Below are 15,000 nucleotides of genomic sequence, written 5' to 3' on the forward strand. Positions count from 1 at the left end.
ATATACATATATATATATACATATATATATATATATATATATATATATACATATATATATTTAGTTTCGACCTTCCGCAGTGACACAAAGTGACCACACGAGGCAGCAGCAGACCAGCAGCTCCTGTGTCCGTGTGAGCTAAAATCACTGATTTTCCTCTATGGGCTTTGGTGTGGGAGAGTGAGTGGTTTAAAAACAGTTTCAGTTTCCCGTTACAGTAGTCTGTCCAACAGCTGGATAAACCTTCACAGACGTAAGCGGACATAGATTTGATTGGTTAACGTTTTGGTAAAGTGGCTAAACTCTTTTTTCCTAACCCTTTAAGAACAAGTTTGAAATGCAGTAATAGCCTTTTGCCAGATTTCAACCGCCTGCACACAGCGTTACGTAACATCAGCATAAAAAAATTAATTAGCATTCAACACAATCCATCTGAGATTATTTATGGAATTTGTAAATAATAGTGGGCCTAATACAGAGCCCTGTGGTACAACTTGTTCTGACCACACCTCACACTTAAACATGTTGTGTCCTGCCCTTCTTCTTCTTTTTTTTACTCACTTCACCGCTGAAGATGAAGTCGAGGATTTGTTTCATGGTGTCCATGGAGACGCCCTGCAGCTCGATCCTGTACGTAGACCCGTCTTCCTTTGGAGGGTTGTAGTTCAGCTTGGTCCTGGCGGGGAAGAAATTGAGACGGAAAAATGAAACCTGAAACAAAAAATGGAAACTCTGGCAGCTCTTCTGCGATTCCAGCAGAAAGTGGACACACCAGAAGACCAGAAGAGACAACGAACACTTGGGATCAACCATGTCTAACTTTAACAAACACACACATGCTGCATACCCACAGAAAGGTCAGAAACTCAGCTAAAAGCTCATATAAACCATTCTTATGTTCACCAAACACAGTTAAAACACAGACGGATCAAACCAGCAGAAGGGAAAAAAAACGTCACAGCGCACACATTGAAAAGCGGCACCTGAGCGTCAGCGTGATTATGTAAACAAAAAAAAACACGTGTCGGCCGGACATCGGAGAATCTACAGATTCCAGCGGTAACATTTTTATCACTCTACGACCAAGATTCACGGATCCAGCCCCAAAATAAGAGCAAAACAACAACTGACTTTCAAGAAATACAAGCAGAAATGTTGTCTTACCTTTGCTGTTTATCAAAACACGTTATTTCCACAGGAACAAAACCACTTCTAATGTAGAACTACACTTCCCAGCATGCTTTGGGAACAAATCCCGGTCTGATTGATCATTACAGAGCGACATTAGATCGTTCTGATTAGAGAAAGGCGAATGTCCGCCCAAATGCGTCATATGCATTGATGTCCTTTTGACTCGCTAATGAAGTGATTGACACACATTTGGAGACCGGGGTCTGATTCTACAGGTTTAGACGTTTAAAACGAGCTGTCAATCACCCTAATTGACCAAGATAAGCCAGAGCTATGGCGCTGCGTAACTGAAGACGCTGCAGAGTCACAGAGTTGTTATTACCGACGCACAGGAAGCATCCATTTACAGACAGTTATCATACTTTTTTTTTTTTTTTTTTCCGAAACAAGTTCTTTTTAGATCTGTAGTGACATGTAAATATTTTAATAATTTGGTACCTAAGAAATCTCAAATGGCACAGATGGTGCCAAGCTGTGCCAAAAGAGAGAACGCCTAGACATCTCTTTAATAAAACCTCTGTAATTTCACTCTGCTTCACTTCAGGAGCATCAGACTTTGCACAGCTCATGTCCACATGTTGTCACATGACCTCCATGTGTTTTTAAGCTCCTACTGCATATTTTAAAGGTGATATTTGCTCTAAAATGCAATATTTTTTTAGGCGAGAGAAAAAAAATCCTTCAGTTACGCTGTGTTCCATGTACATTTACTCTGACACAGTGGCATCTACAGTGAAACTTACACCTCTGGTGGAATCTCACAAGTGTTATCTTCATTTTGATACCAAGATAATCCACATAGAGCTTGTAACTGCAGAGATTTACTCTATTTAGTTTGGGCATGTCATTTTCGAGCAGGGACTCCAAAAAGAGGGTCAGGGAAGAAGAGGTTAAACATCAGGGTAAATAACGGCTGGTACATTTTCTCCCAGTCTGATGATCAGTGGTTGATGTCCTGACCTGATATAAGGGCTCGCAGCAGCCAGGATGTTTTTCTGGACAGGAAGCTCCTCCCCATCGACCACCAGCAGGGCATCGTGGAAACTCTGCTCCTGCCAGAAGGTGCGAAGGACCTGGAGCAGCCTCTGAGAATGCTGGGGGTCCGAAACCTTGGATCCAGAATCAGGCATGTCAGCCGTAAAAAGCAGTCGTCCCCTCCTGTGCACATGCAACACCGAAAAACCGAAACCCCCTTTTTAAGTCACTTTTATCATCTACTGCTCACCACAAAACCTGGACTCGAGATAACACACATTTTACTTCGTAACGCTGATGATCTTTACACTTGCTTCAATTCCGCTTCAACAAACGACAACGTAAACGTTTATCTCGACATGAGAGGGTGCGTTAAAAGCTGGTTCGTTAGCTACTTGTTTGGCTAGCCTGCAAAGCTTCTGGAGCGCGCAGTTAGAAGGAGGTTTGATATTTGCTGGATATTCGTTTTCGAAACACATTTTCTCAATCAACAAATAGACATTTTCTCATTCTGATTGATGTAGTAGTTGCCTATGGTAGACAGCTACTTACTACAGGTGAAGTGTTGTTGATATTTGCCATTATTGTGAAACAGTATGAAATTAAATATAAATATTTTAAAAAAACTCGCCAAAAACCAACAAAAATATATTTTCCTATCTGATTGATGTAGTAGTTACCAATGGTAGACAGCTACTTTAATGTCATACTGTTTCAGCTGCAACTAGTAAGTAGCCGTCTACCACCGGCAACTACTACATCAATCAGAATGAGAAAATGTCTTTTTGTTGGTTTTTGGCGAATTTTTAAAATATTTATATTTAATTTCATACTGTTTCACAATAATGGCAAATATCAACAAAACTTCACCTGTAGTAAGTAGCTGTCTACCATAGGCAACTACTACATCAATCAGAATGGGAAAATATATTTTAGTTGGTTTTTGGCGAATTTTTTAAATATTTAATTTCATACTGTTTCACAATAATGGCAAATATCATATGCATATTCGTTTTCGAAAGACATTTTCTCAGCGAATATCAAACCTCCTGCTAACTTGTGCACGCTAGGTTGTGGTGAGAGTTAGCCACGTTAAATGTAACATCTTCGTGAATACGATTTGGTAACGCTGCTGGCGTAGACGCTGAGCAGGTAAACGGAGGCGTTCTCGACGCGACAGAGAAGTTCGCGTTAATACGGCGTTTCTAACCGAATCACCGTCTAACGCAAACGACGGTGACACCTCCGTGTTTTACAAGGACTCGCGTCTGTTTCGTTTGTTCGTTTAACGTGTCACGGTAACGGCGTCTTACCGTGAGACTGCGTTTCCTCGTCTCGAGAGGCGTGAACGTAACACGGAGACGCGACATGCATTCGTGCTGCGTTCACTGGCGCGTGTTTTTTTTACGTGCACGAACGCCAGTGTCGTCCGGGGATAGGGTGGACAAAAAATGAATAGACATAAAAACAATGTACGAACGAATAACGAGTAAATTCACAGAAGACACAGGTTGAGACGCCAACAACTCGAACAATAACCCCGCGACAACTAACTTTTACGAGCCTCTTATTTATTTATTTCTACTTTTTCAACGTGACATAATTCAGATGGTACTTGAACGCCTCACCGGCAACACGGAAACAGGAAACGGTGTCCCCCTGAAAAACCGTGTTCCAATACTTTTAAGAGCCACCTGTGCGTGAACCAAAGTCGCAAAATAAACCACGCGTGAGGCGATTTACGGCTGTTATTTTACGTTAAAAAAAATGCTACTTAACTTTATTTGAAAGCGCGGCTAAACGTTAAACAACACGAAAAAAACAACAACAAAAAACCAAGAATCCCGCCGAACAGTACTTCCGGTGAGACAGTCGCCGTCTTCCGCCGTTGCCGTGACTCGTGGCGACTTTTATTTTGAAAGCCCACCCACTTCCTCTTGTCGCTCGTTGACTTTAACTTAACCGTCGCCGCCATAACCGAGCACACGTCAACATGGCGCCGGGTTCCCTGAGCTTTATTCAAAGGTAAGGAGTTAAAGAGAGCACTCGACCCGTTTAAAACGCGAGTTTAAACAGGTTTAACGCGAGTTAACTCGTTAAACCGGTTTAACGCGAGTTTTACGTGTGAAACCAGTAACGCTGCAGTTGCTGTGAACGTGGACTAACAAACTAAAACTGTAAGGTCTATTGTTAACGGTAAACAACCTTCTGGAGTTGTGGTTTGGTCCTTTAAAATGTTATTAAAAAGTAATTGTCAACTATTTTGATAATTACGAAGGAGAATAAGGGCCAAACCCCCCCCAAAAAAAAATAAATGTCGGGGGAAAGAAATCTGGCATAAAAATAAATTAAATACATTTTTTTTTTGCATGACTTTTTTTTTTTTTTTGGTTGGCCCTAATACTCCTTCGTAGATCCTTTAGTTTGTTTGTGGACAAAAACACAAAACACAAAAATTTGAGAAACACCATCATTTATAGGTTTGACAAACACTGATCAATATTTTTATTTGTTCATTTATTTATTTATTTATTTTGAACCTAGCGGATTACTGGCGAACGTATTGGACAGATTATTTCATTATGAATTTAATCATCGTTCATGCAATCGACTCATTTATTTCTCATGACTGAATGTGATGTAGAAATGTTTGTTTGTTTTATGGAGCAACGAAACTAGAAAATATTCACATTTAAGAAGCTGACAAATCACAGAACGTGGTTTAAATTATATAAAAAAACATCAAACAATTTGACAATTCAAACATTGTCTGAGATTTTGTAAAAATCCCGATTAGTGGACGACTAATTCAAACGCTCCCTGGAAACGGGCGAATGCGGTGACGACGCGTAAACTCTTTGGTGTGCTTGTTTTGCTCTGCAGCTGGTGGGTTTAGCGGAGACCCCGGTTCAGGACTTCAAAGATGCCGCGACCTCCTCGAAACCAGTTGTCTCCGTGGATCGAGAAGCTGATCCTGAGTTACAGCAGACGGGAGGAGGAGGAGGAGGAGCAGCAGGGGAGGAGCAGCGGCGGCGGCAGCCAGCTGAAGGCTCACGTCATCGGTGTGGGTGAGATGTCTCAGTCTCAGAACTCTGACGGCGTCACCGGGCTCCTCTTCCTGTCGGACGGTTTGCTCCAGGTCCCCGCCGTCCTCACCGCCGCCGCCTGGGAGCACCTGCAGAACAACGAGGACCGCGAGTGTTTGGCCAGCCTCCTCAACGCCACCGCGTTCGTCCACGACTACCGGCTCCGCTTCCACATGGCGTCCGAGCAGACCCGGTGCCGCTTCTTCCTCTCGGTGGGGGAGCTCGCCACGACCGCCGCCGGTCCGGCCAGGGACAGCACGCCGTGCTGCACGACCGCGCCCTCCGTGCGGCTGAAGATTCGCGAGACGTGGCGGGCAATGCTGAGCGAGGAGGCGGAGCCAGAGTCCCAGAGGAGTCGGTGTGGCTTCGATCTGTCCGAGCTGCTCGGCGAGTGGCAGCGCGACTGCGCCCAGGCCGTGCTGGACGACGTGCGGGGCAGGCTGACGGCGGCAGGCGGGGGCTCCGTGAGCCCGCGGCCCTCCACCTCCTCGCGCACGCCGCTGCTGCCGCCGCCTCTCGCCGCCACGGGCTGGGACGTGGACAGGGTCAGGTTTAAAGGAGCAGCGCGCTTCACTGTCCCCGTGAAGTGTCTCCTCATCCCAGAGGACGACGGCCGGCAGCCGCGGGCATCGCCATCGCGCGCCGCGGACACGCGCAGGCATTCGCGTCAAGAAGACGACGCCGAGCGGCGGATACCCGCACCCGCAGCGGCGGCGAGACGCCGCAGTGCCGGCGAGATCTCGCCGCTTCCTTCGGCGCGGCGCGCGATTGAGAGCGACGCCGCTCTCTTATCGAACCCCTGGGACATTTTCCCCCCACCGTGCTCGTCCTCCTCCTCTGAGGCGTCGCCGGACGCGACGACGACCAACGCTCGAGCTAAATCCGGACCCAGTCGCGCCGCCGTGGCGACCGGCGCTCGGCTTCCCGTCCACATCGCCGAGGAATCCCAGCCGACGTCGGCGCAGAGCAGAGACTTTGCCGACTTCCCGCCGTACCAGGAACCGCCACAGTCCACCGGCCCCGTCTCCGTTCCTGGCTGTTCGGCGGTGCCTTTCGTGAGTCCACCGGAACCCGTGGAGGTGTCGTCGCCCCCCGCAGGCGAACGCGAGCCTTCCGCTTCAGAGGAGGAGACCGCCGCGCGCGGAAAGGCGAGGAGAAAGAGGCGCGCGGCCGCAGCTGAGGCTCAGAGCAGCGTGGAGCCGCCATCTTGGCTCTTTGACACGCAGGCGGGCTCAGTAGACGACGGCGGCAGCCGCACAAACGGTGACGGTGGGACGAGCGTGCGCGGGAGAAAAACTCCCAGTGTGCACGGCGGCGGCAGACCGTTCTCCTACACGTACCAGGTGAGCGGACAGAACCTGCAGGACTTCAGCGGCTTCACGGTGTCCGAGTCTTTGCTGCACTGGGCCGTCAAATATCTGCTTCCAAAGCAGGAGCCAGTGACCTCTGACCCCAACTGAGGTCGGCGTGGGGTCAACGGGTTCAAACACAGCGAGTTTCGGTGTTTTGACTTTTTCCGATGAGTCGCTTTTACGTTAGTCTAATAAATGTGAATATGTTAAAATAACCTTTTCAGCAAATGGGAAAATGTTGACGTCAGTAGGATCTAAATAAATCAAAGTTCAGACTTTATCGAGTGTGTTTGTGAGTTTTGTTATAAATCAGATTTTAGTTTAAGTTTCTACGACATCTACGTCACATGTCACGTCTTTGTTTAGGTCAGACTTTGACAACAGGGAACTGACGTTTGTAAACCACTCACTCTCCCACACCAAAGTCCACAGAGAAAACCAGTGATTTTAGCTCACAGGGACACAGGAGCTGCTGGTCCTCTGCTGCCTCGTGTGGTCACTTTGTGTCACTGAGTTAAGTTAGTGATGGAGGCAGCAGTGGATCAACAACTCCTGTGAACTCCTGTGTTGCTGTGATGTTAAAATCACTGGTTTACTCTATGGACTTTGGTGTGTGAGAGTGAGTGACTTTGGTGTGGGAGAGTGAGCGGTTCCGTTTTTTCCGTTTTAATTTTTTAGAAATCCGTTTTTTTTTTTTTTACCTTTTATACTTTAACAACATAGAATGTCTGCTTTTTGTGTCAGTGAATAAAATGTCCACAGAAATGCAACTTTCTTCTTGAATCCACTGACTTCTCAATTGTTCAATTGTTTTCACTTAAAGGTGAAGTAAGTAGTTTATAGTGCCATCTAGAGGAGAGGCTGAGATTTACAACAAAGAACTGCTCCTCTGCTCACCCCCTCCCTTCCCTGAGCGCTACGGTATCCTCAGAGGGTCAAATGTCGTCCTCGTCGTCTTTCTCCTTGTCAGCAGATGAGGTTAGTGAGGTGAGGGAGAGGGAGAGAGGGAGAGGAGTAGAGGGAGAGGAGTAGAGAGAGAGAGGAGGAGAGGGAGAGAGGGAGAGGAGGAGAGGGAGAGGAGTAGAGAGGGAGAGGAGTAGAGAGAGAGAGGAGGAGAGGGAGAGGAGTAGAGAGGGAGAGGAGGAGGAGAGGGAGAGAGGGAGAGGACGAGGGAGATGGCGAGAGGGAGAGGAGGAGAGAGAGAGGAGGAGAGAGAGAGAGGAGGAGAGAGGGAGAGGAGGAGAGGGAGATGGCGAGAGGGAGAAGAGGAGGAGAGAGGGAGAGGAGTAGAGAGGGAGAGGAGTAGAGGGAGAGAGGGAGATGGCGAGAGGGAGAGGAGGAGAGAGAGAGGAGGAGAGAGAGAGGAGGAGAGGGAGAGGAGGAGAGAGGGAGAGGAGGAGAGAGGGAGGAGGAGAGAGGGAGAGGGAGAGGAGGAGACAGCGAGGGAGAGAGGGAGAGGAGGAGAGGGAGAGGATTAGAGAGGGAGAGGTAGAGAGGGAGTGAGAGGGCGAGGGAGAGAGGGTGAGGGAGGAGACGGCGAGGGAGAGAGGACGAGGGAGAGGGCGAGAGGGAGAGGAGGAGAGAGAGAGGAGGAGAGAAGGAGAGGAGTAGAGAGGGAGAGGGAGGAGACAGAGAGGGAGAGGAGGAGAGGGAGAGGAGGAGAGAGGGAGAGGAGGAGAGGGAGAGGGAGGAGACAGAGAGGGAGAGGAGGAGAGGGAGAGGAGGAGAGAGGAGGAGGAGAGGAGTAGAGAGGGAGAGGAGGAGAGAAGGAGAGGAGTAGAGAGGGAGAGGAGGAGAGGGAAGGGAGAGGGAGAGGGAGGAGACAGAGAGGGAGAGGAGGAGAGAGGGAGAGGAGGAGAGGGAGAGGAGGAGAGGGAGAGGAGGAGAGGGAGAGGGAGGAGACAGAGAGGGAGAGGAGGAGAGGGAGAGGAGGAGAGGGAGAGGAGGAGAGGGAGAGGAGGAGAGGGAGAGGGAGGAGACAGAGAGGGAGAGGAGGAGAGAGGGAGAGGAGGAGAGGGAGAGGAGGAGAGGGAGAGGAGGAGAGGGAGAGGGAGGAGACAGAGAGGGAGAGGAGGAGAGGGAGAGGAGGAGAGAGGAGGAGGAGAGGAGTAGAGAGGGAGAGGAGGAGAGAAGGAGAGGAGTAGAGAGGGAGAGGAGGAGAGGGAGAGGGAGGAGACAGAGAGGGAGAGGAGGAGAGAAGGAGAGGAGTAGAGAGGGAGAGGATGAGAGGGAGAGGAGGAGAGGGAGAGGGAGGAGACAGAGAGGGAGAGGAGGAGAGGGAGAGGAGGAGAGAGGAGGAGGAGAGGAGTAGAGAGGGAGAGGAGGAGAGAAGGAGAGGAGTAGAGAGGGAGAGGAGGAGAGGGAGAGGGAGGAGACAGAGAGGGAGAGGAGGAGAGAAGGAGAGGAGTAGAGAGGGAGAGGAGGAGAGGGAGAGGGAGGAGACAGAGAGGTCTGCACGTGTCCGCGGCGCGCGATGGCGACGCCCGCGGCTGCCGGCCATCGTCCTCTGGGATGAGGAGACACTTCACGGGGACAGTGATTAAAGCCGCACTGTCATTGTATATGTATTAAAATATAATGGACACTATTTTATAGTGTATAAAATATTCAAAATGTGAAAATAACAACAATATATGCATTTATTAAAAGTATTTAATATGTTCATTCATCAACACTGTAGGTGGCGGTAATGAGGCTTAAGTGCTTCGCGCCACCCGCCATTCAAACAGTAGAACAAGGAAGTACGCTGCTGTTCCAATTGAAGAATCTTGCTCGTGTACTCCCGTACTTGGCGAGTATGTACTTCAGTCGTACTTCTCAAGTATGTACTTTCCAAGTAAGCAAGTACATACTGGCATACTTGGGTATTGAGAAATGGCCAGAGTCTTCTGACTCCGGGTCAAAGGTCGTCAAAGGGACTGAGGTGGGGAGTCGTGAAGAAGCTATTTTTAAACACCGTTAAAACAATGTTTTGATAATGAGGAGCAGTGCATCCACCGTTCCAGAGGGGGGAGCTGTGCTTCTGAGAGCGGGTGTGCCGAATATGTCACTTCCGGGTACTGGCCAACCACAAGACAGTTGGGAAGGCTCTACGCTGGCTGGCCAATCACAACACACTCTGTCTTCTAGGTGAAAGATTTACGTCTGAAACATCACGGCTGAGGAGAGCGTCAGCAAGGAGAGATTTCTATCGGCTCGTTTACATCAACTAGGAGGTTTTTGTGCATTAAAACAAGTGAATGTATGTAAGTAGACCTCCATATATGTGCAACAGGACCACTCTATGTCTGTCTGTCTGTCTTTTAAGCCATGTCAGTCTTGACTGAGGGTGATGGGGACCCCTGCTGGTGCTCTTTATTAAGGCAGGGTTTCAACAGATCATTCACATACTTAGTTAAAATAATTATAGCCTACTTCTCCTTCTCCCAAACAACCAGCTGTTATAGCTTCACTAACCAAAAATAAATGCACTACATACCGGTGTATAACGAGAATATAGTATAAAATGTATGAAAATAAGTTAGCGTGATATTGATAATTAAGAAACGAAAAACTAAATTCAGGCCGTTTATTTGAATTTGGTTTTCTCACTTTCTCGTTTTTGGTTCAAACCGGAAAACGAAACAAGCGTGGTATTTCCGTTACTCGTTCAAAACAAACGATCAAAACGTACACAGACCATGAACGCTCATATTTGGGTAATAATGATGTCAATAGATCCATAAATGAATCAAAGTGCTCCTTGGTTTGTTCTCTTTGAACACAATACTGCAAAAGCTGCTCCATGTTCTCAAATCTTTATTCATCACACGACATTTAACAAAGAGAGAAAGAAAAAGTGCTCACTGCCCGGCAGTCACAACAAGGAGTTACATCACTCACTACATTACATTTGATTTGACTTATTTAACACAATAAAATACACACATACAAAAAACACAAGAAAAAAGAAATGAAGAAAATCATCCGAAAATGTTGTTTTTGTTCCCCCAAAAAGAGAGTAGTGAAACAAACACAAACTTCTATAATATCATCATTGGTCACAGAGACAAAAAAAATAGTCAACAAACTCAATTATTGTATGAAATGCGATGTTGGCACAAAACGTGTTGTTTTTCGTGAAATGTGACCCAACACTGTAAACAGAATGATTAAAAAAAATGAATGTTCATGCTGCTAAAACACTTCACTGGACAAACTGTCTCTTACTTTGTCTCTGAGGCTCCAGGTGTTTCCATAGTTACTGGTCAGTCTTCACAGACAGACAGCTTCGTCCTGGAGTCTCTGCTCTGTCCTCGTCTTCCTCCACACAATCACTCGTCTGCTGGACTTCAGTCACTCTGAGAGAGAAACAGACAGTGAGCGACACTGACAGACACTGACAGAACTCATTTGAGAAAAATAACTTGTTTAATAATGTAAACTGTAAACCTAATATATATAAAAGGCCCTTTTTCTCTTTGTTGTTGTCATTAGTTTGTGTCAACGAGCTCCTCACTTACTTCTCACTGCTTCACTGAAAGCATCATATTTAAAGCACATTAAAGAGTTCCCTCTCAAACTCTGCAGTGGAAAATCTTCATGTTTCCTGGAGGACGTCTGATGTGGATCTGTGTTGACGTTACTGACATATGTGTGTGCTATAGCAGTCTATGGCCAGTAGATGGTGCTCTGCTCCTCTGCTTGTGTGTTATTGAAGGGCCGTTGCCTGCATTAAAGTCAGCTGAATGTTAGATAAAGTGTCACGTGTTGAAATCCAGAGACTTTATCACATACACTTCTGATGCTTCAGCAAATCCTGCCTTTATTTACATTTTCCATGCGTCCATTTGAAGATTAGAAAACGTCACGCAGTAAAAGTACTTCACGCTACTTGTGCATGAAGTAAATGACGTACTTTATCCAATAAACCATTGAAACCGTAATCCATGAACACAAATTGTGGATTTTATCCCACATAAATCAGAAAAGTTGACTATGGGTTACTCCAAAAGTACTAAATAGTATCTCATTCCATAATATGCCACCTTCAATGGAGCTCTGTGTGGGACAGTCCTCAGTCTGATTGTGTCTTCAGTAAAATGATAAGTAATTGTCATGTACTTGTCATCGTCACCGGACTACACAGTACATGACATGAGCCAACATTCATGCCAACACGATAGTTGTAAAACACGACTGAAAAAATCATGGAATATTCTCAATCTCAAGTTTAAATCAGACATACAACATATTCAAGAATAAGGAAAGAAATAAGGGCAAAATAGAATAAAAAATTAAATAAAAAACAAACAAACAGAATAGAAAATAAATAAGTAAATAAATAAATAAATAACATAAAAGTAAAAAGACCAGTAAATACAAAAACAATTACATACAAGGGGTTTATGAAAGGTTCAATTCTACTAAAAATGTATACAGTTTAATTGCCTGGGGACTATTTATTAGTTTCAGAGTTTTTTTGTAACAGGGAAAGTTCATTCTTAAGAGCGGGTCAAGAGGGGGGGGGGGATTGGCATATCAACATTTGTGTGTGTAAAATTTTGTGATAATAATGAGATTATTCACCAAAAACTCAGTCTTGGACGACATTAAGTCGTGGAGAGATTTCCACAAATTTTGGACAGTCTCACATTCATAAAACACATGCTCCGTTGTTTCCAAATGTATATTACATATATAACAATGTTCTACCACAAATTTAAATCTGATTTTCATAAACTCATTTGAAGGATTAATGTTGTTTATAGTTTTAAAGTGAACTTCTTTATACTTGAATGGCGAATTTTAAGTATTTTGTACGAATATTTGAAATTTCAGATTTGTTAAAATCTTTAAGAATGAATGAGCTTTTTGTTCTGCTTGGATATAAGGTATTGACTAAATACTGCCTTAAAAACGTATTATTACATTTATCGTTTACAAGGTCCAGATCATCTATCCAAGTCCAAAATATTATTTTGTATCGATTGGAGTAAAGCCTTTGGAATATTCTGTGAGACTTTCTAGGAAGATCGCCCCCATAATGTTCCATTGTGGAACAATAGAGTGATATTGAGTCGAGGGAGGTCTATGTTTGTGGAAGACTGGATGACAAAACAAGTTTGGTCCGTTTTACATATAATGGATGGAAATGGTAACACACTTGAACTGAATGATTTTAATACTAAATATAGCACAACTTGCTCCAATGAGCTCTATGAGAAAGTCTCACAGAATATTCCAAAGGCTTTACTCCAATCGATAAAAAATAATATTTTGGACTTACCAACTCCAAATTTACACAAAGTGAAGATAGATGATCTGGACCTTGTAAACGATAAATGTAATAATACGTTTTTAAGGCAGTATTTAGTCAATACCTTATATCCAAGCAGAACAAAAAGCTCATTCATTCTTAAAGATTTAAACAAATCTGAAATTTCAAATATTCGTACAAAATACTTAAAATTCCCCATTCAAGTATAAAGAAGTTCACTTTAAAACTATAAACAACATTTATCCTTCAAATGAATTTATGAAAAGCAGATTTAAATTTGTGGTAGAACATTGTTATATATGTAATATACATTTGGAAACAACCCCTTGTATGTAATTGTTGTTGTATTTACTGGTCTTTTTACTTTTATGTTATTTATTTACTTGTTTATTTTCTATTCTGTTTGTTTGTTTTTTTATTTATCTCTCTATTTGCCCTTATTTCTTTCCTTATTCTTGAATATGTTGTACGTCTGATTTAGACTTGAGATTGTCATTGTCCGAATTCCTCTTATTGGTTCCTCATAGGAGGTGTGATGTACTGTGGAGATATGTAGAATGTTGTCGTTTTTTTTAGGAAAGTTTGTCATCATACTTGTTTTGTTAATAAAGCTTTAAAAAAAAAAAAAAAAAAACACTTTCTAGGAAGCTCGTTTTCTCCTTCCCGTTTTAACCGGAAAGAGCCTCCGAACTCCGTCAAAAAATCACTCATTTAATCTCAAATAACAATAAAAACTCAAGACCAACACACAGGATTATATAAAGGCTGACTGACACGTCACTGTTTAAACACGTCATCACCTTTAGCTTTGGTCAAAATTGACACTTCGTTCGCTAAATAAACGAGTCATGTGGTTTTAAGTGCGTCACACGTTTGTTTTTAATCATCAAAACGACGGAAAACACGATCCTACTTTACAACTGAGCGGTTTAAACACACTCAGGATGTGTAACATCGTGTGTAATTCAAGCATTCATCGTTGTTTTGACGTTAAAAACTAAATTAATGTACTTACTTTGGACTCGTTGCTGCTGTTCGCTCTAAAAACTGCTGTCTCACGGACGACCGGTGTGACGCATCCGGGTTTATTTCCGGGTTGAGCGGCCCATAAAGCCCGCGCAATAGTTGTTACTCCCATGATGCCTCTCGGCTCGTCGAGCAGCGAAAGGCATGACGGGAGTAACGCAGTCAGTTGCTGTCGTGTTTACTGAGATGTTAAAGCGTTTGAATACGATACGTTTGAAAATGAATAGAGTTTTGATATCGCGGTTCTCTGACAGCAGCGCCGCGCTCCCGAGACGTCACGTGACCGCGCTTTTAACCTCCTCTTCAATCCGGCCTTCAAAATAAGAGCCCTGGGCTCTGGCCACTACTTCCTGTTTCATCGTGTTTAAACAAACTTGGACGTGAAGGAAAAGTAATTTTCTCTTTATTACATTTACCAAGCTTGACCAACACAGATTAAAGACAAAGCTAAATATTACCATTATATTATATTATATTTAAAATATATTATACTATATATGATGTTATTTAATTTTATATTATGTTATATTTCACTGTTTTATGGAGCAAATAAAACCAGGAAATATTCACATTTAAGACGTCGAGAAATCACACAAACTCGTTCTTATCGTTAAGTCACTCGTGTTGTGATTGATGAATGGTTGCAGTTCAGGTCTCCACTGATCAGGAAATAATCAATAACGTGTTGATTTTCTTTCATTAAACCGTCTTTTGAAGCTTGAAAAGAACTTCTCTCGCAAATAGAAGGAGAAAAGTTTAGACTTTACTATAGAAGTTTCTTCATGAATCCACGGGTCGTTGAACACGTCAAAAATGTGTCCACGTGCAAACGTTCTTTGTTTTTATGGAGCAAATAAACCGTGAAGAAGCTGAAAAATCACATTAACTGGTTTTATCACTTAAAAAAGAAAAACCACTCAGATTAATGGATTATGATGTTTTTTTCTTCCTGTGAATGTGAAGTGCAAATTGAGGTCATGTGATCGGACCACACAGCTGAGGTTTCTGGGTGATTGTGGAGAGGCTGCTGGTTTGACGCCCAGATTCCTCTCCCTCGTGAGCTCTGTGTGACGGTGAAGCAGCACTCGAGGACGTTCGACCACACACTCGG

General features: G+C 44.3%; 2 protein-coding genes across 2 annotated transcripts in view; one reads left to right on the plus strand and one right to left on the minus strand.

Annotated features, from left to right (window-relative positions):
* The window catches only part of gan (gigaxonin), a 17,588-nt gene extending 14,096 nt beyond the window's left edge, over positions 1 to 3,492 (minus strand). Inside the window, exons 1-3 of the mRNA XM_083894433.1 lie at positions 3,480 to 3,492; positions 2,152 to 2,349; positions 562 to 676 (exon numbers count right to left, since the gene is read on the minus strand). Coding sequence (XP_083750559.1) covers positions 562 to 676; positions 2,152 to 2,321 — 285 coding nt within the window. The 5' untranslated portion in view covers positions 2,322 to 2,349; positions 3,480 to 3,492. The remainder of the gene's footprint in view (positions 1 to 561; positions 677 to 2,151; positions 2,350 to 3,479) is intronic.
* A 643-nt stretch (positions 3,493 to 4,135) lies between these two features.
* Positions 4,136 to 6,845, plus strand: acd (ACD shelterin complex subunit and telomerase recruitment factor). The gene is made up of 2 exons (XM_083893873.1): positions 4,136 to 4,191; positions 5,050 to 6,845. Exon 2 carries the CDS (start codon positions 5,090 to 5,092, stop codon positions 6,710 to 6,712), a length of 1,623 nt encoding a protein of 540 aa, XP_083749999.1. The 5' UTR covers positions 4,136 to 4,191; positions 5,050 to 5,089; the 3' UTR covers positions 6,713 to 6,845.
* Positions 6,846 to 15,000: the final 8,155 nt, after the last annotated feature.

This window comes from Microchirus variegatus, assembly GCF_963457635.1.
Source record: "Microchirus variegatus genome assembly, chromosome: 8".
In the NCBI taxonomy this organism is placed as follows: Eukaryota; Metazoa; Chordata; class Actinopteri; order Pleuronectiformes; family Soleidae; genus Microchirus; species Microchirus variegatus.

What these genes read in the sequence shown, in the direction of transcription:
- acd (XM_083893873.1), top strand. Translation starts at nt 5,090, where the DNA reads ATGCCGCGACCTCCTCGAAACCAGTTGTCTCCGTGGATCGAGAAGCTG.